This window comes from Mustela putorius, unplaced genomic scaffold (genome assembly GCF_011764305.1).
Source record: "Mustela putorius furo isolate JIRA1106 unplaced genomic scaffold, ASM1176430v1.1 tig00003845_pilon_pilon_pilon, whole genome shotgun sequence".
Classification (NCBI taxonomy): Eukaryota; Metazoa; Chordata; class Mammalia; order Carnivora; family Mustelidae; genus Mustela; species Mustela putorius.
The window spans coordinates 1,713,484-1,740,037 of NW_025421998.1; the positions used below are offsets into that span (position 1 = coordinate 1,713,484).

The following is a 26,554-nucleotide window of genomic DNA, read 5'->3' on the forward strand; positions in this document are numbered from 1 at the left end:
TGCTTAATTCCCCTGAAATGAGGTGATTTTGTGAAGGCATCTGTGAATGTATATGATGGGTGAATGTTGGTTTGGATGTCTCATGATGTTTAAGAGTTAAAAATTAATAGCTCATACTGTTATTTTCAGGAGCTGGTGATGACACACGAATTTGGGGGCCACCTTTTGTGGGGACAGAGAGTACTTATTTCCTCAGTGTTAATCGAAATAAAAAAGTAAGAATATATTTTCTTTCTTTGTTTTTTTATATAATTCTTTTGTAATAACAAAACTTTTGTTTCTATCCTTTTCTATCATTCGTTTCTATCCTTTTCTTGTATATATAATTAGTACTTAAAAGAAGGTGAAATTTTATTCATTCACTAGTTACAAAATAGAAACGAGAGCTTTTTACTAATTTTCCTTCTCTACTAACTTATTTCATGAGAATTTATAATGGTTTATAATGGAATAATTTTATTGAAGAGAAAAATAATTTGATTCTTTACATTTTCTTCTTTCAGAGATTGCTAATTGCCTAACATTTGGTATTATTATTTGAAAAAATTTTACTAGAATCCTTGCTATCATCCTAATATATCGCCATTGCAAATAAAATCAGTAAAGATAGTTCAGATGTTTCTTCATGAGTTATCCTTATTGAACTGTCAGTAATATGAAAACCTTTATATTATTTTAATATATATATTTTAATTTTTAGAGTATAGCTGTAAATATCAAGGATCCAAAAGGGGTGAAAATCATCAAAGAGGTACAGTATGCTCTATGGAAGATATCTTACCACCTGGGTTGTAACTGGGGATTTGAACATGAGTTGAAGTGTTTTAAAACTTTATTTCATTGGCAATCACTAATTTTCCTGTAAACGCCATTTAAGAATTTAACTTTACATTTATTGTAAGTGAAATTTGCTTTCTAATTTCTTAGATGTTTTGTATAATATTTCTCTACCCTGTGAAAGTTTTCAGTCATAATATTATCTACTGTTGACCGAATGCCTACTCTGTATCACTCTTAGGCTTGGACACTTTCCATATATTATTCCCTCAGATCCTCAGGATTTGACTTGTAAATTGGTATCAGCATCCTCATTTTCACGGGAGGGCAGTGAGTCTCATGGCCTCAGGGGATGCTCCAAAGAGGACAGAGCTGGTAAAGGGAAGAGCTGAGGTTTGAACCCGGTGATGGGGGTCCCATCACTGGAGAGCCCAAGCTCTTCTAACCTTTATTCCGATGGCTAATATGTCCAGAGCTGATTTCAGCATCTTTGCTTGAGGGGCAGGATTGGGTACTGGTTTGGTGCACCCTAGTTCTCCACTGCTGAGATTCTAATCCTTCTTTCTTTACTTACTAATTTATGTGACTTCAGGTAGATGATGTTTTTTTTTTTTTCAAGATTTTCTTGCCTTAAGATTGTTCTTGCCTTTATTCTCCTCTTTCTGTTCTCTCAGTATCATCTTCAGTGTTCACAGTTCCTGCTTTTTTGCTTCTATTTCAGAGCATTCTGATATTTTATCCTAAGTAGTCAAGGTTTCAGATTTGTTTGAGCAAATACTTTGTAGTTTCATTAGAGCTTCTCAATAGGTGGAATTCCTAATTCTTGCTACTAATGCGTAAGTGTGCTTTTGAGTATTTTAGGACTGCATGTATGATTCTGACCAAAGTACACAAATCTCCAGGACTTCCTTCTCGCTGTCCTGGGATCTTGCCAGTCTTTTACTATTCTACTTTGAATTACATTTACATTCTACCTTGAATTAACTTTCTTTTTCTTTTTTTAAAAATAATTAAAAAAAATTTTTTTTAAGGATTTTATTTATTTATTTGACAGAGAGGGAACAGAAGCAGGGAGAGTGGGAGAGGGAGTAGCAGGCCTCCCACCAAGCCAGGAACCTGATGTGGGGCTTGATCCCAGGACCCTGGGATCATGACCTGAGCCAAAGGCAAATGCCTAATGACTGAGCCACCGAGGCACCCCTATAATTAAAAAATTTTTAAATTTATTTGACAGAGATAGAAACAGCGAGAGAGGGAACACAGGCAAGGGGGGGGGGAGGGAGAAGCAGGCTTCCCGCTAAGAAGGGAGCCTGATGCGGGGCTTGATCCCACGACCACGGGATCATGACTTGAGCTGAAGGCAGATGCCCAGGTGCCCCTGAATTAACTTTCATTATGAGCTTGATTTCTCTTCATGTCTGATTGATAATAAAGTACATTTCAAGTCATATTAAACTTAAATAAATTATATGGGGACGTTATTGATGTCTGTTGCTTTTAGCTAGTTCCATGTTTTTAGCTTTTAGCATGTTATATATCTAGGGAAAAAATTATTTTTTGCCTAGTCTTTTTATGCTTTCTGGCATCGATTTCTCTTTTAGCTTAAGAGTAGCAAAACAACCTCTTTATTCAGACCATGGTGGCTATGATTGCTAATATATTGAGTTTAGTTTATGGAAACAGTTCCAAAGTAGCATACAAAGCAATCAGCTGGATACATGAGAGCTTCAAAAATATGACTCCTTTGTCTACTAGGCTAACTAGAAACAGCTTGAGCAAAAAACAAAATTCTGCTTAGAAAATCTATGTAGATCCCAGTATTTTCATAGCAATATGATTTGTTAACTTTCTGACATATCATTTATATTTCAAATAATTCTCTATGTTAACTAGTTGACAGTCACAATATCCATATTGAGTGCACATGATATGTTCCAAAGAGCAATGTCATGGATTTTCTTTTCTTTCTTTTGTTCTTTCTTTCTTTCTTTTTTTTAAAGATTTTATTTATTTATTTGACACAGAGAGAGATCACAAGTAGGCAGAGCAGCAGGCAGAGAGAGGGAGAATCAGGCTGTCCGCTGAGCAGAGAGCCCAATGCGGGACTTGAGCCCAGGACCCTTGGGACCATGATCTGAGCTGAAGGAAGAGGCTTAATCCTCTGAGCCACCCAGGTGGCCCTGGATTTTATTTTCTTATGAGAAATTCAGACGTACAAAATAGCTGAAAGAAGAGTATAATGAACTTTCTTCAACCCTATGCCTAGATGCAGTGTTGTTAATATATTGCTGTATTTGCTTATTTACATATGTATGCCTATATGTGTGTTTGTGTGTGTATTTTTAAACTATTTTATATATTTTATTTTTCTAAGATTTATTTATATATTTATTTAAAGAGTGTGAGCAGGGAGAGGGGCAGAGGAAGAGGGAGAGAGAATCTCAAGCAGACTTTGCACTGAGCACGGAGCCCAGTGTGGGGCTTGATCATGACTCTGAGATCATGACCTGAAGAGTCCAACGCTGAACTAAGCTGAGTCACCCAGATGCCTCGTGAACTATCTTAAAGTGGATGATAGGAAACTTTGTCCTGAAATCTTTCAGAATACTTTTCCTACCAATAAGCATATTCTTCGATATAACATTTAAAAATTTACTTTATGATTTCTTTAGCAATGTGGTTAAATTATTATCATCACTTTCCTTTCTATTTCTGATCTCCACTGTGTTCTTAAATTACATGTAACAAAGGGATCTCAGAATTAGATACTCTGTATTTCAACTTAATTTTAGTTCTTATTTACTCTTTGGCTAGATGAAGGATTTTCTTTTTTCTGTTTTAGAAAGAAAAAGGTAGTAGCTTCTCTAACTCATGCAAAATTGTGCTTGCTTTTTTTTCTGGGCCAGATTCTAGGATACGTGTTTTAGGTGATTGGTGAGCACTTAGATGAGGAAGAGGTGATCAGCAGTAAAACTGGAAACCAGTCCTCTCACTTTATTTCCTAGTAGATTATTGTATTTGGGAAATGCCAGTAAATAGTTGGTCTCCTTTGAAGCAATTGTCAGACATAACACTTGTAGTTAGAGTGGGGAGCAGTGTAACTCAGAGGGAGTTTTCTGATGTTATGATTTTAGCATCCCCCTTTTTTTATAAAAAGATTTTATTTATTTAATTGAGAGAGAGAGAGTGAGAGAGAATGAGCAGTGGGGAGGAGCAGAGGGGGAGAGAGAGAGAGAGAGAGAAGCAGACTCCTTGCTAAGCAGGAAGCCCAATGCAGGGCTCCATTCCAGGATCCCGTGGCCCTGCCCTGAGCCGAAGGTAGATGCTTAACTGCCTGAGCCACCCAGGCGCCCCAGATTTTAACACTCTTGTGTTAGAATTTTTATGAATGATTAGATGAAGCTTTAGAAAACACACATGATCTTGAAATGGGTGAATATCCTGAAACAGAGGAGGAGAGACTATGTTGAATGACAGAGCAACTAAGAGTCAATATCTAGTAAGTGGCTAAGACATCTTTAAAATATTTATAAAATGGAGAAAAGAAAAATTTCTGCCCTATATACTTTTTTGGGATAGTTCTTTATAAATATTAGAATGCATACATACTCAGTTCTTGGGTAAGCTTAAAAACTACTGTGCGTCTTTATGAGTAGAAATGTGTAGCTCGGGGCACCTGGGTGGCTCAGTGGGTTGAGCCTCTGCCTTCGGCTCAGATCATGATCTCAGGGTCTTGGGGTTAAGCCCCGCGTCGAGATCTCTGCTCTAGCGGGGAGCCTGCTTCCCCCCTCTCTCTGCCTGCCTCTCTGCCTGCTCTTTTCTAATCTCTGTCAAAAAATAAATAAAATCTTAAATTAAAAAAAAATGTGTAGCTCTTAAACTCACCTGCTCCATATTTTTTTAATAATGTGATAGAGCCAGACCACCTGGTGTTCTGAGCACAGCTCTTGTTAGTTAAAAGAATATTTGTCATGTTACACAAATACTAATACATGTTCATGGAAAAAAAATTAACATTTTACTGTATCATGTCAAATCTCTTTATACCCTTGTATACTCATTTTTCCCCAAAACATGAGATAATGTAATGTATATTGTTTTTTAATCTGCTTATTTTGAGTACTTTATAATATTTTTAATACTTTTTATTAGCATAACTTATTGGTTTTATTTATTTTTTTTGTCTTACTGAAATAGTGAATTTATTTGTGGTCCATCTGGATACTTAATGTAGGTTGAGATGTGATTTAGAGTTCCACAAGGTCTGAAAATACAAATAGCCTATGCAGTTAAAATGTTTTTTGTTGTAGTAGAATATATAGAACATAAAAATTTCCATTTTAACCATTTTTGAGTGTACAATTCGGAGGCATTAGTTACATTCATAATAGTGTGAATCACTACCGCTATCTGTTTCTAAAATGTTTCTTCACCCCAGACAAGAACTGTACCTGTTAAGCAATAGCTCTACACTTCCCTCTCCCTCCAGCCCCTGATAAACTCTCATCTACTTTGTGTCTCTATGGATTTGCCTATTCTGAATATTTTATATAAGTGAAATCATACAAGTTTTATACTTTTGTGTCTGGTTAATTTCATCGAGCATATTTTCAAGATTTGTCCATGTTGTACCGTGTATCAGAACTTTGTTCTTTTTTTAAGGCTGAATAATATTCTGCTTTATGGGTACATTTGTCCATTGATGGGCACTTGGATTATTTCCACCTTTTGGGTATTGTGAGTCATTGCGCTATGAACATTTGCATAAAAGTACCTGTTCGAGTCTCTGTTTTTGGTTCTTTTGAGTATATACCTAGGAGTGGTATTGCTGGGTCATAGGGTAATTCTATGTTTAACTTCTTGAAGTACCCACACAGGGTTTTTTAAAATTAAAATTAATTCATTAAATGCCCTTTGCGGGGCGCCTGGGTGGCTCAGTGGGTTAAGCCGCTGCCTTCGGCTCAGGTCATGATCTCAGGGTCCTGGGATCGAGTCCCGCATCGGACTCTCTGCTCAGTGGGGAGCCTGCTTCCTCCTCTCTCTCTCTGCCTGCCTCTCTGCCTACTTGTGATCTCTCTCTGTCAAATAAATAAACAAAATCTTTAAAAAAAAAAATAAATGCCCTTTGCGTAAGGTACTACATAATGCACATGCAGAATGTATGCAACGAGAGCTGACCCATGTAGAAACCTACATGTGTTTGATGTAGTTTGGGTCCTTTACTGCCGGCAGGAGTGCCTACACGGGGTTACTGTTTAATAGTTTTTTTTTATGGTTAATTAAATACATTTAGAACTTTTTGGAAAGGAAGCATCTGAAAAGTATAAAAGGATTTCTGAATGACATTTATATGTATTACATACCCATATGTGCAGGTTGTAATGAGGAATATTACATAGTAAGGATGGAGAATAGCAAAGACATTGTATCTAGTTTCTTCTAAAGGATTTAAGATGTTTTCCATATATTTTAATTTATTTATTTAAAGGTTTTTCTATTTACTTATTAGAGAGAGAGAGAAAGAGAGAGAGAGAGACAGCAGGAGAGGGAACACAAGCAGGGAGAAGGAGAGGCAGGCTTCCCTCCAATCAGGGAGACCAATGCGGGACTCGACCCCAGGACCCTGGGATCATGACCTCAGCCAAAGGAAGCCGCTTAATGACTGAGCCACCCAGGCACCCCTGTTTTTCATATATTTTTGTATATGTATTTTAACTTTTCTATCTAAGCTACTTGAGACTATATTAGGACCATGTAACCTAGATATTTCTTACGTTTAATGTAAGCATATCCCCTTAACACCATGCTATTTGCTATTTTAGTGGCCATTGTCTTACTGTCTGTAATATCTCATAGTAGTTGACCCACTGGTGCCTTTATGTTCATTTAATTCTACTTTGTAATTCTACTTTTCCTGTGATTTTTCTTGACTATTACAATGTGAGGATCAGCTGTGTTTACTAAAATCCAAATTGTGTCATGTGAGGGTTTGTTCAAAGGTTGGAAGTCCCTTAAGAAGTCTGACTCATCTTCCCCTCCTTCCTCAGCTTGCAGCTGTTTGTGATGTATTTGTGGAAAACTACATCCCTGGCAGACTGTCTGCTATGGGCCTTGGATATGAAGATATAGACAAGATTGCCCCTCACATCATCTACTGTTCTATCACAGGTATTTTGATCCCACACTCTTGTCAGCGAATAGATTTTCTAGTTAGTTGGCTTTCTTTGTTCCTGTAAGAAGCCTCTTGCTCGTATTGGTTTTCTTGAAGTGATTCTGTTCTCCCTAGCCCTCGCCCTCTGATTAATCATTATAGGTAACCGAAATGAAGATTTTTCATGTATTTATTGGCTGCTTGTATTTCTTCTTGAATTGCACGTCTGTAGTTTTGTTTTTGCAAATTTTTCTATTGATATTTTATAGACATTTACAAAATACTTTGTATTTTGTATTTACAAAAATACTTTTGTATTTATAAAATACAAAATATTAATTCATACATAGAATTGTAGGTGAAATATTAATTGGCTTTAGCGTAGCACAGGAAATCAACATATCCCCTTAATTTATTCAAAAGTGTTAAGCCAGGTCAAGGAAAGAGTTCAGTAAAGTCTTCCAGATTGTTTAGCTGGGGAATGTTGTGGGTGTTTGTGTGTGTGTATGTGTTAGGTCCAAGGAAAGAAGGTTATTATTTGAGTTAGTTTAATCTATTTTTAAGCACTTATCTATTAATTAGGGAGGTAATATAGAAAAGTGGCTGTGAAAATTCTTAGTTACATTAATAGTTTTTATCAGAAAAAATTATAGTATTTTCACTCTTCATTCATCTACCAAATATTTACTGCAGGTGTGTGATTTGCTGGGCAGTATTCTAAGGTTCTGGGATTGTGGCAGTGGATAATACATGGAGGTTTGCCTTATATTATAGGTTAAGGAGATATATAGTAAATAAATAAATAAACTTATTCTTTAAGTTTTTAATTTTTTTGTAATTGAGCCCATTAATGATAAGGGCTAAAGAGAAATAAAGTAGGGCAAGAGGGATGGGGTGAGGATGAGCTATATTATACTTGGAGATAGACCTCTGGTCCTACAGCGTCTCCCTTGGGGGTGCCTGGGTGGTTCAGTCGGTTAAGCGTCTGCATTTCGCTCAGGTCATGATCCTGGGGTCCTAGGATTGAGCCCCACAGTGAGCTCCATGCTCAGCAGGGAGCTTGCTTTTCTCTCTCCCTCTGCCTCTCCTCCCCAATCCCCCACTCCACTTATGCTTTCACACTCTCTCTCTCTAATGAGTAAATAAAATGCTAAAAAAAAAAGAGAGAGAGAGAGAGAAGTCTCCCTCGATAAACTGACATTTGAGCAGAGACCTGGATGAAGTAAAGGGGTGAATCATACAGATATTGGCAATGATGGCTTCAGGAAGGGGAAACAGCAAGTGCAAAGGACCTAAGGCAGGAGCGTGCTGGGCATGTCTGAGGACCATCAAGGATGGCTGAAGCAGGGAACTAGGGGAATGTAACAGTAAGAAAAACAGGAAGATGTTGGTTAGCAAGATCTCGAAGAGCTTGTTGGCAACTCTTAAGGAATTTGACGTTTACTTTGAATAAGTTTGTAAGTTAATGGAGTATTTTACAGAAGAATGATAATGATCTGACGTATTTTTATTATGTTATTTTTAAAAAATTTCACCTGTTTATTTATTTATTAACATATAATGTATTATTTGTTTCAGGGGTACAGGTCTGTGAATCATCAGTCTTACACAACTCACAGCACTCACTGTGGCACATACCCTCCCCAATGTCCATCACCCGGCCACCCCATCCCTCCCACCGCCCTCCACTCCAGCAGCCCTCAGTTTGTTTCCTGAGATTAAGAGTCTGTTATGGTTTATCTTCCTCTCTGGTTTTGTCTCATTACATTTTTTCCTCTCTTCCCCCATGATCCTCTGCCTTGTTTCTCAAATTCCATGTATCAGTGAGATCATATGATACTTGTTTTTCTCTGATTGACGTATTTTGCTTCGCATAATACCCTCCAGTTCCACCCACGTGATCTGATGTATTTTTAAAAGTATCACTTTTCTTTTCCTTTCCTTCTCCTAACGTCCTGAGAAACAAAAACTGAGGGTTTTGGAGGGGAGAGGGGTAGGGGCTTAGGTGAGCCTGGTGGTGGGTATTAAGGAGGGGATGTATTGCATGGAGCACTGGGTGTGGTACATAAACAATGAATCTTGGAACACTGGGAAAAAAAAAGCCCCCCCCAATAAAAGGATCACTTTAGCTACCGTGTTGAGAACAGACAGTAGAGGACAACGTTACAAGTGGAAGAACAATTGTGAAGCTATTAAGCTACTCCAGGCTAGAGATACTGACAGCTTGAATTAGGGTAGGAGTGGTGGGGGTAGTTGAGGAGCGATAGGATTAAAAATGTTTCTTTATTAGTCATAAAGTAATAATAACCAAAATACTCCCATTTCTATGCATTCAGGTTGAGATATAATAATGCTTTGACTATGACATATTACTTTAGTATAAATGATGCTTTTCACAGTATAATTATGTGTTGCTTTTTAAATGTAGATTAAGCTATAACTGCAGTGTTTGGTCAATACTATTTTAGAGGGGATGATCATTAACTTCGCTACTGAATCAACATGAGAGCCAGCGTCTGTAAATAATAGATGACTCTTTACCACTAAATCTGACTCTCTCTTAAATGTACTATTGTATAGGTATGTAATCACACTTCAGTCTTTGTGTCTGAATATCAATATTTATATGTGTCAGAAAGAGGGAAAGGTTTTTCCTTAAAATTTCACAGTCTATTGGAAATGTGGAGGTCTAAATTACTAAAGTAGGTAAAATATTATCTTCACATTACCTTGTTATCATAAAATGCTACATAACTTGCAAATGCACCATCTTCAATGACGGTAAATATTTATTTCTCATTCCCATGAATTTGCATTGGTGGAGGTTCAGCTGATCCAGACTGGTTAGATTTGGCTCCAAGTTTCAGGGGTGGGGGGCCTGCTGTGCTGGTCCTGTCTTTCACACTCCTTGGACCAGTGGCCACCAAAGGCGCGTTTTCCTAATAATGAAAGGCAAGAGTACAAGAGAATGAGCCCAACCTCACAAGCACATTTAAAACATTAGCTACATCCCGTTGGCTTGCATTCCTTTGGTCAAGGCAAGTCACTCGACCAGGCCCAGTACGAATGCATGGTGAAATATGTTCTATTCTTGTGGCAGGATCTACAGAGTCACATGGCAAGGCATGGATTCCAAGAGGGGTAAAGATTAGGAATAAGAATGTATTTTATCACATCCTCCAGCCAAACAAAAATGCTAATTCACTTGGGGGGCACCTGGGTGGCTCAGTCAGTCAAGCGTCTAACTTATCTCAGGTAATGATATCAGGGTCCTCAGATGGAGCCTCAGGTTGGGCTGCCGGCTTCCCACTCAGCAGGGAATCTGCTTCTTCTCTTCCCCTGCCCCTTCCCCCGCTCCTGCCCTGTCCCTCAAATAAATACATAACATCTAAAAAAAAGAAAAGTTACCCCACTTGGGAAGCCTCACAGTTCCCAAAGTTTCACATCTATAACTAACTACAGTTAAAGCCAGCAGTTCTTCTGGGTCTTGGCTTGTGGTTAGAGGATCTCTGCATTTTCTTCCAGCTCTCAGATCCCGTGTTCACATTTTAGTGTGTCAAAGGGCCCTGGAGATAGATTGTATAATGTGGAAGTTCTCAGCTATGGGGAGAGTGCAGATTTGATATGCTTTTCGGTGATAGGGATGGGGGAGTAAGGAGGTGATGGGGAGAGGCACTTACAGTCTGAACAAGGACCTTCCATAATTCTGTAATCCTCTACATCCTCATCTCCTGACAATCATGAGAAAAACACCCATACAGTTCATTCTCCTTTATTTCCTGATAAGGAAAGAGGTCCGGAATGTCCAAGAGACCTCTGGTCCTACAGCTATTTCATGGCAGATGGCTTTACAATTCAGGCCTCTTGACTAAATATTAATTGCCTCTGTGCTTTCCCTACTTAGATGTATATCATTGTTGTATGTTACATTGTTATAACTTAAATTGTCAAGTGATGACAAGACACTGAACAGCTTGACTTGAGAAGAATGTAGTCTTGGTCTTTCATTTATTGTTAATCATATTTACTCGTCAGGGAGTCTAAATGTCAATGGAGTCTTTGGAAGCAGAGGTCGTTTATGAGTCATGAATCTATGTGTATATAAAGTAAGGCCATCTCTTTTGTAAAAGTTTGATATTCTGGTAATCAGTGTTTGTTTTTCATATTTTTTTAAAATCAGACTGATTAGATCAGTCTAAAGTTGCACATGTTATGATTGGGATCCTAGACTTCCCTGATGTCCCCCAGTGGCATTGCTGTTCTGTCAGTGCTGTCCAAGCCCAAATAGTCTGTTCTCACTCACATGTTGACCTTACTGCTGATGAGAGTAATCTTAGAATGGCTGGGAGATTTAGTTTAATGCACTCTGACAGTTGTGTGGTTGAGATTGCCTCAGTCTGTGAAATCTGGTCTGCAGGACAAAAATGCTCAACTGATCACAAGGGAGGAAGGATTATTTTTGTAAGGTCCTCTTACCATTTCGGAGTATGAACATTAGGGGGCAGTGTTTAAAAAGCTATCATTCACTAGGAATTACTTCTTGAGGAAACTCATGTGTCCTTTGTACCAGGGGGTAAAGAAAATCTCCGAAAGAGATTTTTATATTTTTATAAAAGAAAGAGATTAAAATCTCCGAAAGAGATTTTATATTTTTATATTATATTTATATTTATATTTTTATATTCTTAAAGAAGTTTTGTTTTTTAAACTGACCATTCTCTACCTCTTTATACTTTTAGTATAATGATATTCTCCATGGCACTTTAATTTTAAGTTGTACCCTCTTTCCTTTGTTTCTTCTGAGCATGTTATTAATTATAAAAAGTTAGCAGTAAAAATCCTCTCTACCACATTTAAAAATATTTACTTCTTTTCTTCTTATTAACTTCATTGCTCTTTGTTTCTAGAAGGATAAACATTGCATTATATTATTGACCAGAATAATTTTGTGGTAGGAACATTGTGTATGCCCTTTAATAATTTTTTTTTGGGGTTGGGAAAGGGCTTTGCCAAGTACCTTTTTGATTTTTGTGAATTCCCCAATGGCATTTTCTTAATCTCTGTCCTTGTATGGATAGATTACAGGATTCTGCTTGAGGATAGGTCCTCAAGAGGGACCTCAGAACTCATTATCAGAGAGAATATTTTAAGAGAATATTTTAGATCCATTCTTTAGTTTTAAGTAGAAAAAAATCTGAGAGCTCTACTTATGAGCTAAGAATAGCTAAGATAGTTATAAGGAAGAACCTGGTGGGCAGATTTGCCTTATTAGATAAAAAGACTGATACAACCTGTAGTACTAGTATAGTGTGGTATTAGTATGAGGATAAGAAATACATCGATAGAACAGAATAGAGAGCTCAGAAACATGCTGGCATATATATGGAAACATTTTTTTTTTTTTAGGGCTTATACTCCAGATCATTAAAGGGTAGAATATGCAATAATTGATGGTAGAACATTGGTTATCCTTAAAGGAAAAGATAACCTTGATCTTGAGTTTATTCTATATAGTAACATAATGTTGATTTATACCCTAAATATGAAAAGTAAAACTCTAAAACTTTTAGAAAACAATATAGGACAATGTCTTTATGACCTTAGGGCAGGGAAGAATTTTGTAGACAACATATGAAAAGTATGAACTACAAAGGAAGAGACTGATAAACTTGACTACTTATTAAAATGTAAAACTTTTGTGCATCAAAAGCCACTATAAAAAAGAAAGCAGATGAGTCACAGATCCCTGGAAGATAACTGACAAAGGATTAATAACCAGAATATCTTAAAATTTTTCTTTAAATCCAATAGAAGAAAAGAGAAACAGTTCAACAGACAAATGGGCCGAACTCCAGAAAAGGAAACCTGAATGGCTGTAGAAAGTTACTCAGGGTCAGTAGTTTTTAGAAAAATGCAAATTACACTGTATGTTAACTAACTAAAATTTAAATAAAAAAAGAAAAAGGCAAATTAAAACAAGAATAGTATTCCACTTCACACCTAAGAGATTGACAGACATTTAAAAACCTGACTCTACCAGACAGAGGAATCTGTGAACGTTGCTGGAGGACAGATACCCAGGTTGAAAAATGATATCCATGTTGGGAGTAATTTGGCAAGCTGTTTTGAGATTGTACACAAATCTACCCTATGATCTCCAGTTTTAACTTTTAGGTACGTCCCTATAGAAAGTCTCAAACATGTGCATGAGGGGACATGAAGAATGTTCATAGCAGCATTGTTTGTAATAGCAAAAAGGTGAAAATATGAGATGAAGTATATTTTAGTAGGAGAATGGCTAAATGTGTAATATAATGAATGGGATACCATTAAGCAATGGAAAGAGTAAGCTGGAACAACATGAATTCAGTTAGATGAATTTTCCAAACATAAAATTCAGTGAAGAAAGCAAGTTACAAACAGTGATATGCAGGATGATACTGTTTATGTAGAGTTAAGACAATAAAAATCGTATATATTTTTTAATAATTCACTTAAGTGGTTAAAATATAAGTGGTTAAGTGGTTAAAATATAAAGACATACATGGTGATGAAAAATGCTAAATTTGAGAGAATGATTACCCCTGGGGAGTGGGGAGGGAGGGATATGGGACAGGGTAGGGACATACATGGGACTTCAACTGTATTTGCCAAATACACATGCATATTTGTTATATTATTCTGTGTACCCTTTTATGTTCACCATAGCAAAAGATCCAGAAATGCCCAAGTAATTCCCTCTCACCTTCCCTCCCTTTCTCTGTCTCCCTTCTCCCACTCCAACGCATATTTCATGAACTTCTGTATTGCCCGGCTCATTGAGTGTACGGAATGAACAATACAGACATGATTTCTGCATTTAGGAGCTTACAGCCTACTGTTAGAGACATTTTATAAAGAAGTTAAAAAAATCGTATGGCAAGTACTAATAAATTGTGTTAGTACTATGACAGAGATTCATAGAGGAGGAGATGCATAGTGTCAGAAAAGCCTTTTCTGGGGAGGTATCATTTAAAGACCTAAAACAGGAGAAGGAACCAGCCATTTGAAGATCAAAGGGAGGAGCATTTCAGGCAGCAAAAATATCATGTGCAAAGGTCCTGAGGTAGGAAGGATCTAAAGTCCTTTAAAAGCCTACGAGAAAGCCAATGTGCCTGAAATACCAAAAACAATCAGAATGCTTGAGAAGACACTGTGTAGGGGTGAAAATGCTATGGCATACAGGGAAGGATTTGAGCTATAGAGGGATATGATACAGAGTATATTAAAAATAATCTTTAAAATAGGTAGGAATCAAATACTGACTAACCTGCTGAAGGACCTTGATTAGTAACATTGGACATGGAATTATACAACCATAAAAATGGATAAGGCCTGGCATTTGTGATATTGAATGGACCTAGAGCACTATGCTAAGTGAAATAAGTCAGGGAAAGACAAATGCCATTTGATTTCACTCATATGTGGAAGCTAAGAAACAAAACGAATGAATAAATAAACAAAAATCAGAATCAGACCTAGAAATACAGAGAACAAACTGATAGTTGCTAGGGGTGGGGAGGGGGTGGGCCAAATAGGTGAAGGGAAGTGGGAGGTACTGGCTTCCAGTTAAGGAATGAATAAGCCCTGAGAATAAGAGGCACCGCACTGGGAATATAATCAGTAATGTAATAGTATTACAGAGTGATAGAATGTAGCTACATTTGTGAGTGTAACAATGTATAGAGAGTTGAATTACTTACATTGTACACCTGAAACTAATGTAATGTGTGTCAACTATGCTAAAAACAAAAAACAAAAAACTGACAAACTTCTAGTCATGCTGACCAAGATAAAAAGATACAATATTGGGAATGAAAGAAGGGTCATCACTTCTGACAACAAAGACATTAAAAAGATATCAACAGAGTATTGCAAATAACTCCATGCCCGTGAATTCAAAAACTGAGATGAAATAGAATAGAATAAATCCTTTAAAGACACAATGTACCAACACTTACTCAAGAATAACGTGAATTGTGCTATACCTATTAGAGAAATTACATTTTTTTAAAAGATTTTATTTATTTGACAGAGAGAGAGAGATCACAAGTAGGCAGAGAGGCAGGCAGAGAGAGAGAAGGAAGGAAGCAGGCTCCCTGCAGAGCAGAGAGCCCAACGCGGGGCCCAATCCCAGAACCCTGGGATCATGACCTGAGCCGAAGGCAGAGGCTTTAACCCACTGAGCCACCCAGGTGCCCCGAGAAATTACATTTTTAGTTGAAAACTCTTTGGAAAAAACTTCAGGCCCAGATGGTTTCACTGGTGAATCTCACCAAACATTGAGGAAGAAATACTACCAATTCTACACAATGTCTTCCAGAAAAGAGAAAAGGAGGGAATCCTTCCAAATTCATTTTATGAGGCTAGCAGCGTCCTGATTCCAAACTAAAGACATTCCAATAAAAGAAAACCAATGACCAGTATCTCTCATGAACATGGAAGTAAAAATTCTCAACAAAATAGGGACAAATTGAATCCAGTAGTATATAAAATCACAATACATCACAATCGAGTGGGATTCATCCCAGGAATTTAGGTCGAGTCAACTTTCAAAATCTATGCTAAGCATATTAGCGCACAAAAGAAGGACATAGGAGAAAAGCTGCATGACCTTTGGCTTTGGCAAATGTCTAAAAGACATTTGATGGCAAGAGCATGACCTACTTTGGCCATCAAAGGGAGTGTGGTCCTGCTTCATACTACAGATGGATGAACCTCAGAAACATCAAACTATATGAAACAGTGCAAGGTGCAAAAGGCTAGGTATAGTCTGATTCCATTTATATGAAATGTCTAAGAAAAGACAAACTTATAAGTTGGAAAGCAGATCAGTGGTTGCCTAAGGCTGGAGATGGGCTTGGGGGATTAACTGCAAAGAAGCATGAGGAAAGTTTTTAGATTGTGGTGATGTTTGTAAAACTCTGTATGTTGATTTATGGACTTTCAATTTATGTATTTAATGCTGTATAAATGATGTTTTCATAAAGCTGCCTAAAAAATGAAAAAAAGAAACCACTGGACATCGAGAGAAGGTTCATATTCCAGAGAGTAGTGATTAAGATAAAATTTCCTTAGATTACTGAAGAAATCCCCATGCCTCCATAGTGTTTCAGAGTCAGTAGCAGAGAACAGTGAGCCCAAATAGCCATGGCAAACCGTCCAGTGACTGCATCCAACATTCATATCATGGCAACGACTACAAAACAGAACATTGCTGCACTTGGATTCTTAGGGAGTGAGCTGGTCTGTGTGTGTGTGTGTGTGTATCTATTCTCATCATTTTCTGCATATTCACCACATAACCTCATCTCTAAAAGAAGACTTACTGGGGTGCCTGGGTGGCTCAGTGGGTTAAGTCTCTGCCTTGGGTTCAGGTCATGATCTCAGGGTCCTGGGATTGAGCTCCGCCTCGGGCTCTCTGCTCAGCCGGGAGCCTGCTTCCCCATCCCGCCTCCTTCTCCCCTGCCTGCCTCCCTGCCTACTTGTGATCTCTGTCAAATAAATAAATAAAATCTTAAAAAAAAAAGAATATCTAGATGTCTGCCTGCACTGTAACCCCATAAACATGTTGAAGGGGAGAAAAAGAAGGAAGGAAGGAAAGGCAGGCGGAATGGATGGGGGAAAGAAGGTTGGAAGAAAGAAGGGAAGGAAGGACAGAAGAGAAAGAATTAAGGTATGTGGGATAACAATGGGCAAGTTTTTTTTTTTTTTTTTTAAATACAATCTCTGAAGATTGTATTCCAGTTTAGGGTACATGACATTCACATGGCAGTAAGCATCATTTCTAGACTGAATAAATAGTTTGGATATGACATTGAAAGGAATCCTTATAGTCAAAATAATTGGAAATTACTGGTCTGAATTATGAATGTCTTGGTTGCACCCTGTTCTCTCCGGAAATGTTTTCCTTTTCTCCAGAAATCCAGAGTATTGTGGCCATCTGTCCAACTTTAGAGTCAGTGATCCCCAGCAAAAGTGTGGTTTGACATATTTACCATTTCATACCAAACTCATTATTTAAACAAATAATGACACCATCTCTGCTGGGGAAGGGAAACTTAACACATAAATACAGGATTTCAAAACACAGCCCATAAAGCTAGGGACTGAGATTATATTTTGTCTGTAGACATGGACTGGCTCCAGAAAGTGACTTTATGCCTTTATTTTATCCCCAAAGGGAATAACCTCTTTATCTTTAAATACTTCTTTTTACCCTTACACATATAACAGATGTGTTGTACGAGTTGGACTCAGTGGAGTAGACGCAGAGACTTTATTCTCTCCCACCCTACCTCTGCAACCTGTATCCTTGACTCATTTTCATTTTTCATGGATGAAATCCCAGACAAGTCCTATGTTTTTTCCCTGGTTGTTTCATTTAAAGTATTAAAAAGTCCAGCCGAATCTAAAACCATAACTTCAGACTCTTGTGTAGTTTATGACTTTTCCCTTTCCCCAACTTGGGCATGCCTTTTTGGGAGTCTGGGGAGAGAGAGAGAGAAGTGGAAGGGGAGAGAGAGAAGACAGAGAGAGAGAGGGAAAGAGTATGTGTGTGTTGGAGGGTGACAGTTTCTTCATTCTTCCATGATTCTTCTCTTCCCTGTTGCTAGCTGCTATGTGTAATTCCTTCAGAGTGAGGCTCTCTTAGGGAAAGGGAAGTGAGTATCCCATTAGGGTACACAAAAGCCTTTGATTGACGGGTATAGTTGGAGCCTTGCATTGGAGACTTCTGTATACCTGAAACTCAGTTGGTGGTTCTTTGTCTTGTGGGGAGTTTTGTAGGATCCTGAGACCTCGGACAGTAGTTCTTCCCAATCAGCCCCTGTCTTTTTGTGGTCCTCTGTACACAGTCCTCTATACAACACACATGTTCCTATAGGCATCAGAATAAAGTTTCTGCTTAACCTTATGGGTAGAATTCCTTTTAAACAAGCTAGTTCTGCTCTTCTGATGGGCCACTTGGCTCACAGGGCATACCATCCGTTTCTATCATTGGGGGTAGTGCAATTTATTTACAAACCTGTTACTTTTGCTACATTTAACTGATGAAACCTTAACATCTTGCTTTTGGTATGTTTTTAGGCAACAAGTCAAGTCCTTAGGTAATTTCAAGTTCTCAGAACACAGGCCAAGATCACAGATGCTTTTTTTTTTTGGAAGTCTTCTTCAATTAGCTTGAAGTAATGGGGAAGCAATTTGCCCCTCCCCTGTGGCAGGGTGAAATGCACAGCATGCTGACAACTCTTTCTAAGGAAGCCCTTGCTAAAGGTTTTATTTGCCTCCCTACCTTTTCTTGCATACCTTCAAATGGATGGTTTCATATTTTAGCGTCCTCCACACTGGTGTTCTGGCATTCCGGCATTGTTTTTGGGTTTGACGCCTCAGATGAACAGAGACAAGGGAGTTTCATTTGAACATTCTTTAACTCAAATTTTGACAAACCTGAGATATTGGTCTTAAAATTTTTTAAGTATGAAAGGATAATATTTGATGATAAAGTGTCTGGACTGACTTCATATGCATTCTCAAATATTTAAACACAAGTGTAAAGGTCAAGTTTTTCCATATACACAATTTCTAAATAAAGATCTTTTCCCATTAGCAAATACTGCTTTAAGGCTGATACGGAGTTGTTAATGGATATAAGGAGCATTATGATAGTTTCTCTTGGGAACTCTTCATGAAACTGTGAAATTAAGGGAATCTACTGGACTGGAACATGAACAAAATGACTTCCCATTACATTAAAAGAGACGAAGTTGCTCTTCTTAAAAGGGTTCTGCTTAAAAGCGTTCTGTATTTATGGGATTTATGTGTATGCACTGAGTACTATTTCATCACACAATTTTATACATGAATGTATGTTTGACCTACTTCAGTCCCCAGTTACTTTTATTTTTCATATACTATTGATCAATAAAAGAGGAGCTCAAGACCTGAGAAGGAGGCCGAGCTGCTTTCTGAATGCTTTGTACTTCCAGAAGCAAAGAAATCGGCTCGGCCTAGCAATATGGTATAAATCTAGAGTCAATTGGTTTCACCTTTGGTCTCTGATTTCTAATATATGGATGATAGTTCCCAATTTAAGGAACTCCTTGGGAACTCGAGACCAGCAGGAGGGAAAAAGATGACAACATTAGTTCATGTTAAAGTAATTATTTCAAAATCTTCACAAATCAGATGATTTATGGATCATTCCAGATAACACATGTCAAGACTTAGCCCTCATCCCAAAACCCTGTCATCAAACTGAATCATTTCCCTTTATGGTATTAGGCCTGGGAAATAAATCCATAAATTTAAAGAAGTAATGCTAGATAAGAAGAAATATTATACTTAAAAGGATGCAAAAAATAAATATTAGATAAAATTTAGATAGCATGTATTTCATGAGTGCTAATAATACTTTTTCCATTCTGTCGATGGTCTTCCTAGCCAGCATTAGTGCACTGCTACAACTTTCAGTCCTTTACTTGAACTACAGTATTTTTCATCACAGAGCTTAAAAGTATGTGCAGTTAAGTCATAGTCACGCAATCCCGAAAGATCAGAGATCTTGATAAACTATCAGATTGTGGAATCAGTGATTCTGTTTTGTAAACAATGTAAAACCCACAAAAGTTTATCAAGTGAAAAAATACCAGTGTTAAAAAGTTTGGCAAACATATTTGGATAGAAGGAAACCTAGTCTAACAAACATGCCAGTTAAAAAATGGGCAAAGGACCTGAATAGACATTTCTCCAAGGAGGATATACAAATGCCAACGAGCACATGAGAAGATGCTCGACAGTATTAATTGTTAGGGAAGTTCAAATAAAGACCAAAATGAGATACCACCTCATATCGATTAGGGTGGCTGCACAAAATTAAGTGTTGGTGAGGTTATAGGGAAATTGGAACCCTTGTGCACTGTTGGTGGGATATGTAACCCACAATGGAGGTTCCTCAAAGATTTGAACAGAATTACCACATGAGCCAGCAATTCAACTTCTGAGTATATATGCAAAAGAATGGAAACTGGAGGCTTGAACAGGTGTTTGCACATGTATGTTCATTGAAGCAGCATTATTCAGAATGGCTGGAAGTTGGAAGCAACCCCAGTGTCCATTAACGAAGGCATGGGTGGATGAAAAAACTGTAGTATATACATACAATGGGATAACATTCAGCTTAAAAGGAAAGGAAATTCTGACACTTGCCACAATGTGGATGAACCCTGAAGATGTTATGATACGGGAAATAAGCCTGACACAAAAGGACAAATACTTACATCCCGTTTACAGCATCCTGATTCATAGAGAGAGGAAGTAGAAGGGTCATTCCGGGGGCTTGTGGGGAGGGGAAAGTGGGGAAGTGCAAAGGTTCAGTTTGGGAAGATGAAAAGTTTAGGACCCAGTCGGTGGTAATGGTTGTACAACATCAACGCTCCTGCACTGTACACTTGAGCCTGGTTAAAATGGTGAATTTTATGTTGTGTGTGCTTTATCACCATTGAAAATGTAAAAATTAGCATGAAAAAATAGAATAAAAGAAAACATTTTAGTAAAAAAAGGAGTTTAAACTACAAGGTAGACTATAGGAAAAATTATAAATATTATGTCACAGCCACAGGAAAATGTCTTGCTGTATCTGGAATAGTGGTATGCAGATACAAGTACTTGATGACTAAGTATAAAACGTTCCTTTGTTCAGGAATAAACTGATTCTTATGGGAGTAAATTAAAAACCCTTTATTTCAAGGATTTTTCTTTTTTGTTTCTTTTCAGTCTGATGGGATTAGCGTATATATTAGAATATACTTGTACATTTGCTTAATACTAAATACTGATCAACATTCCATTTTTGGGGAGTCAAAATCCTATTGTATAATAGTATTTCTATGCACCCTATATTTATCATTCCATTGTAAATAATTTATCATTCCTAATATTGTCTAGGAAATACTCAAAGGGTTGAGGCAAATATTTATTCATTTAAATGAATACTTTCTGGAGAGAAGAATTGCCTGCTAGGATAAATAGTTACAATCATGCATTATAATTGATCAGAATTGCTGGTCTTAACTTTGAAAGAAAGGTAGAAATGCTTAAGTATTGTCAATCTGACAAATGAAATTTTATGGTCCCAAATATTTATTTATTTATTTATTTTTAAAAAGATTTTATTTATTTATTTGGCAGACAGAGATCACAAGTAGACAGAGAGGAAGGCAGAGAGAGAGGAGGAAGCAGGCTCCCTGCCAAGCAAAGAGCCTGATGTAGGAGCTCGAACCCAAGACCCTGAGATCATGACCCGAGCCAAAGGCAGAGGCTTAACTCAATGAGCCACCCAGGCAACTGGTCCCAAGTATTTCTAGGAGGGTACATTTCTGCCACTCGAGCCAGAAATTTCAATCTTGTTTCTCACAGCTCTCTAAGGAAAGCCAAGATGATAGTGAGGGATCTACTCTTATCTCAGTTAGATACACCCAGAATTTTATGTGTTCTCTTTACTATCCTTATATTTTGAGTCTTCTACTCTTCCTGTACGGTGGTGTCTCATGTGCTTGGGCTTATGTATTCTCAGTTCTGTTTCTAACCCACCATATGGGTTACAAACAGTGATTCTCCTAAGCTGTACATCCTGTCCACACAGATAACTCTCATTTAGACCTTCTACCTGCCGGTGTTTGGTTGAAGGTGCTCAGGATCATTTATCAGCAAAAGTCTTCAGTGTTTATCTTCAGTGCTTCTGTGTGTCTTTCCTTCTTTGAACAGAATACTGTATGCCTGTGTCCTCTATTCCTCCATCATTTCTGGTCTGATCTGCCTTTTGGAATTGAACCGTTTCTTAGGACACCCAGAGACCCTGGGGGTTATGGCCGTAGGTTGCTTGGTCTGTCTTTTTGACTGTCATGAGTTATGCAGTCTTAAAAACAACCAGAGCTAATGTGAAAGGCATACAATCATTAACCGTGTGGCCCAAATACTTCTCAGGTGAAAAATAAGGAGTGGGAAAGAGGGAGATAAGTCACAGGAGGAATCTCACATTGTGAGACGTAGGTGTGGAAAGGCACCTTTTGGAATATGTTTCCCTCTTGTTCTGCCTCCCACCGCACTCCCAGCATTTCACTGGATTCTTTGCAGTTCCCCAGTTCCGTTACAAGAGGAGGGGCCTGCCATTTTTGAACATTAAGTTTTATAGGAACACAGCCATGCCCATGTGTTTATATATTGTCTACGGCTATCTTTGTGTTGCAACAGCAGAGTTGAGTAGTTCATCAGAGAACATCCTCACACCTCAACTCACAAAGCCTAAAATATTTACTATCTGGTTCTTGGCAGAATTTGCAGGCCCCAGATCTAGAGTATTTGGTATGCATGTCCTGGATAGCAGGGTGACACCACAGGATGGAGAGGGAAAAACCCAACCTTTTCCTCTTATTTTATTTATTCATTCTCTTTTGCTCCCTTTTGAGGCAAAACTCTGAGGGTCTTTAAGATAGAAAATGCAGGGACGCCTGGGTGGCTCAGTTGGTTGGACGACTGCCTTCAGCTCAGGTCATGATCCCGGAGTCCCGGGATCAAGTCCCGCATCGGGCTCCCACCTCCACGGGGAGTCTGCTTCTCTCTCTGACCTTCTCCTCGCTCATGTTCTCTCTCACTGTCTCTCTCTCAAATAAATAAATAAAATCTTTAAAAAAAAAAAAAGATAGAAAATGCATTATGATGTTAAAATTGGGAGTCTAAGTCCTGTGCCTACATTCCCAAGAATGAAAATAATTCTCCGTAACAAAAGTGATTACAGATGTAATAAGAAACAAAATCAGGAAAATATTTGCATTTGGCTTGGCTATATAAAATAAATATATTAGATATAAAATATCTAAGATTTATTGAGTATTTATTATGTGTAGGCGCTGTGCTAAATATCTATTATCACATAAAATAGCACATAACTGACATAATTTACATATAGGCAGATCTTGTAATTATATTAATTGCTTATCAATTATAAAAGACACTAGGCAGTGTCATCCAAAGAAGCTCTCAACGAGGATTTGTGAGACTTGTATGAGTGTCTTCTGACCTTGGGGAAGTCATTACGTTGATCTGATCTTAAATGTTCTCATCTTTAAAATGGAGGTAAATCTAGTGGAGTCTGAGATATAATTCGTGAATGTTCCTTCAGATTTGTAAATTGTTATGGAGATATTAAAGATTAAGTCATTAAATATGTTTCAGGTTATGTTACATGAGTTTTATAGGGGTTATAATACTAGTCGTACTTGGAACTCTTTTTCATGAGACTACGTAATGGAGAACAAAGGCTCAGGGGTTGGGGGACCTGGGGTGAATTCCTAGTTCTACCGTTATGGCTGTTTAACTTCTGTCAAGTTTTTAATCTCTTTTAATTTCTGTTTTCTGGCTGTAATACAGGAACATTGATGCTGGCCGCTCCCCCAGCAGTGGTATTATAAGGATTCAATAAAAGTGCAAGTGGATCCGTAAAAGTGATACAATCTTCACGTGTAACATTTCTCTGAGACCTGAGTCTTCTACTCCCGCTCCTCCACAGTCCTCCAGACATTTCCCTTCCACACACCCTCTGCTCTGGCATGTGGACAGTGATGCTCAAAACTGACTCGAAGCTGCTCTCCTGCTACCATGTCTCAGGGCAGAAGCTGAACTAACTGTACTAATCCTCACATTCCCAGATTCTGTGGCTCAGGGCTGCTTTCTGTGCTCACTTCACTGTATACTGTATTAAGATACGGTTATTTTTGCTTTGTTATCTGAGCCAAAATTAAAAAGAATACAAATGTTAAGGAAAAAAAAAAAAGAACTTGTGGGACCTATACTGACGTGACGGAATAGCTATCCATTCAAGAAATATGTATTGATGCAGATATTGTGGTGAATAAATGGGGTGTCTCGATCGGATGGGGGCCTCCCAAAAGTGGGGCAACGATCGGGTGGAAGCTGGCGGTGTGGCAATGAAAGGGTTCACCGGAGGGAGAACAAAGGGGATAGAAGTTTAGATAGAATACGCTTCAAGAGGACCAGTGGGCAACTTAGCAGAGGAGAGACACTGTCTGCCGCGAGGCAGTGCGTGGGGCTGTTTTTAAAGGCGGAAGATGAGGAAGTATGGTGACATATGGAATCTTCCCCCTTTTGGGAACTGTGCCTAGTTGTAAGTAGATCATTGGGTACTCAGGGCCTCTGGATATTTTGAGGTGGGTCGTCTTATGGGCCTGCCTGTATTCAGCCAGGTGGTCACTGTGGGCCCTTTCTACATTCCATCGCTCAAGCCTGTTTGTGCAAAAGTGGCCTCTGCAGATAATTTGATAAGTACCAGGAGCATAAAGATTAGTAAGACACAGGGGCAGCCAGCAGGCTGACTAATGCCGTGGTGGTTGTGGGGTGCTAGGGAAGTCTTAGCACAGGAGGTCATCATTAAGTTGACTTTGAAATTTGATTATTTTTTTTCTTCCCTAGGCAGGGAATGGAGGTAGAAGACATTTTAGACAATTTGGCAGAGGAACTGAGACGCAACTGACAAGGCGTGTTCAAAGAGCAGTGCAGAGGCCTGGGTGGATAGAGCGTGAGGTGGAAGATGAAGCTTGAAAAGTAAATTGAGGCCACAGAGGACTTCCTATGCCAGGTTTTCAAGCTTAGTCTCTATCCTGTTATTAATAGGAAATCATCAGAGATTTTAAGCAGGGAAATGCCCTGGTCAAATCCATTTTAGGAGGATAATTAAGTGCAAGTAGAGAATTGCATTTAACCAGAGCATATCCTGATAGCAGTTCATGATTTTCAGTAAAATAATGGGAGAAAACAGAAGCAGTGGGTAGAGTAGAGTGGGTGGATCAGAGAAGGATTTAGCACATGCCCCGAGTGACCAAAAGAAAGGAGAAAGAAAGGAATCGAAATGATTTCAAATTGCCTGGCTTGAGCCATTCTGGGATCTGGGAGAAATGAGAAATGAAAATAAGTTCAATATCGGGGGGCACGGGAAGAGAGAATTTCAAGGGAAAGATAAAATGATCAGGGTCAGATACTATGCAGAGGACATTTTTGACTTGTAAGTTCATAGCCCTTTTTATACTCTTTCAATTTTAACATTTATTAGATGGTATTTATTCATCTAAACATGCAGGCATGCATGCGATCACCCATTCATTCATTCATTCATTCATTCAGCAAAATAAGTGTTGTGTCTACTCCATGCCAAGCAATATAATGTAACTCTTGAATTTTTAAAATATTTTATTTATTTATTTGACAGAGAGAGAGGGAGAAAGAGTACAAGTAGGGGAAGCAACAGAGGGAGAGGGGGAAAGCAGGCTACCCATTGAGCAGGGAACCCAATGTGGGGCTTGATCCCAGGACTCTGGGATCACGACCTGAGGCAAAGGCAGATGCCCTACCAACTGAGCCACCCAAGCTCCCCAGTGGAATGTAATTCTTTGGCTGACTTCCTTCTCCCTTCAGTATAAATCTGTGATCACCGTGATAGCACTACTGTCTTTTTTCCTTTGCACTCCCAATACTAGCACAATATCTGTAATGCAGGAGTAATTCAAACAGGTGCCTGGGTGGCTCACTCAGTTATACATGTGACTCTTGATTTCGGCTCAGGTCTTATCAGAGTGATGGGATCAAGTCCCATGCTCAGCATTAATCTTCTCCCTCTGCCCCTTCCCCACCCCCAACTCGTGCTCTCTTTTTCTCTTTCTAAAATAAATATTGTCTGCCTTGGGGTGCCTGGGTGGCTCAATGGGTTAAGCCTCTTGCCTTCAGCTCAGGTCATGATCTCAGGATCCTGGGATCGAGCCCCACATCCGGCTCTCTGCTCAGCAGGGAGCCTGCTTCCCCCCCACCTCTCTCTGCCTGTTTCTCTGCCTACTTGTGATCTGTCTGTCAAATAAATAAATAAAATCTTAAAAAAAATATATATCATCTGCCTTTGGCTCGGGTCATGATCCTAGGGTGCCGGGATCAAGCCCCACTTTGGGCTCTCTGCTCAGTGGGGAGTCTGCTTCTCCTGCCTGCTGCTCCCCTTGCTTGTGCTCTCTCTCTCTTTCTGTCAAATAAATAAATAAAATATTAAAAAAAAAACAAATGAACTCTTAAAAAAAAGAAATAATTCAAACAGATGTTCATTGGGTTCATTATTGATCCAAATAGGATATGGACTAGAAGAAAAACCATTAAACAATTAAGAGGCTAAGTTAAACAATTGAAAGGTTATTGTTAATCCTGCAAGAAAAATTCGCTAGACTTCTGGGAGAAGAAGCCAAATTATAAGGGTGTTTAGGAGGGAATAGGAGGTGATAAAACAACAAGCTGTCAATTTTTCAAGAGTTTTTAGGTTAAGGGAGGGATGAGAGTTTGGATGGTTGTTTTGAGGGCAGAAAGTGTTGAGAAGACTTTGATAATACATGTGTTTCCTGAAATGCAAAAAAAAGTGTCAATATATATATATATTTTTAAAGATTTTATTTATTTATTTGACAGACAAAGATCACAAGTAGGTGGAGAGGCAGGCAGAGAGAGAGGAGGAAGCAGGGTCCCTGATGAGCAGAGAGCCCCATG

The 26,554-nt window shown here is 38.4% G+C and overlaps 1 protein-coding gene across 2 annotated transcripts in view; it reads left to right on the plus strand.

The window, feature by feature from the left end:
* The window catches only part of SUGCT (succinyl-CoA:glutarate-CoA transferase), a 799,797-nt gene that overhangs the window by 36,551 nt on the left and 736,692 nt on the right, over positions 1–26,554 (plus strand). For both annotated transcript variants that reach the window (XM_004739352.3, XM_045089530.1), the window contains exons 4-6: positions 130–215; positions 701–751; positions 6,825–6,945. In XM_004739352.3, the coding sequence (XP_004739409.1) occupies positions 130–215; positions 701–751; positions 6,825–6,945 (258 nt within the window). The remainder of the gene's footprint in view (positions 1–129; positions 216–700; positions 752–6,824; positions 6,946–26,554) is intronic.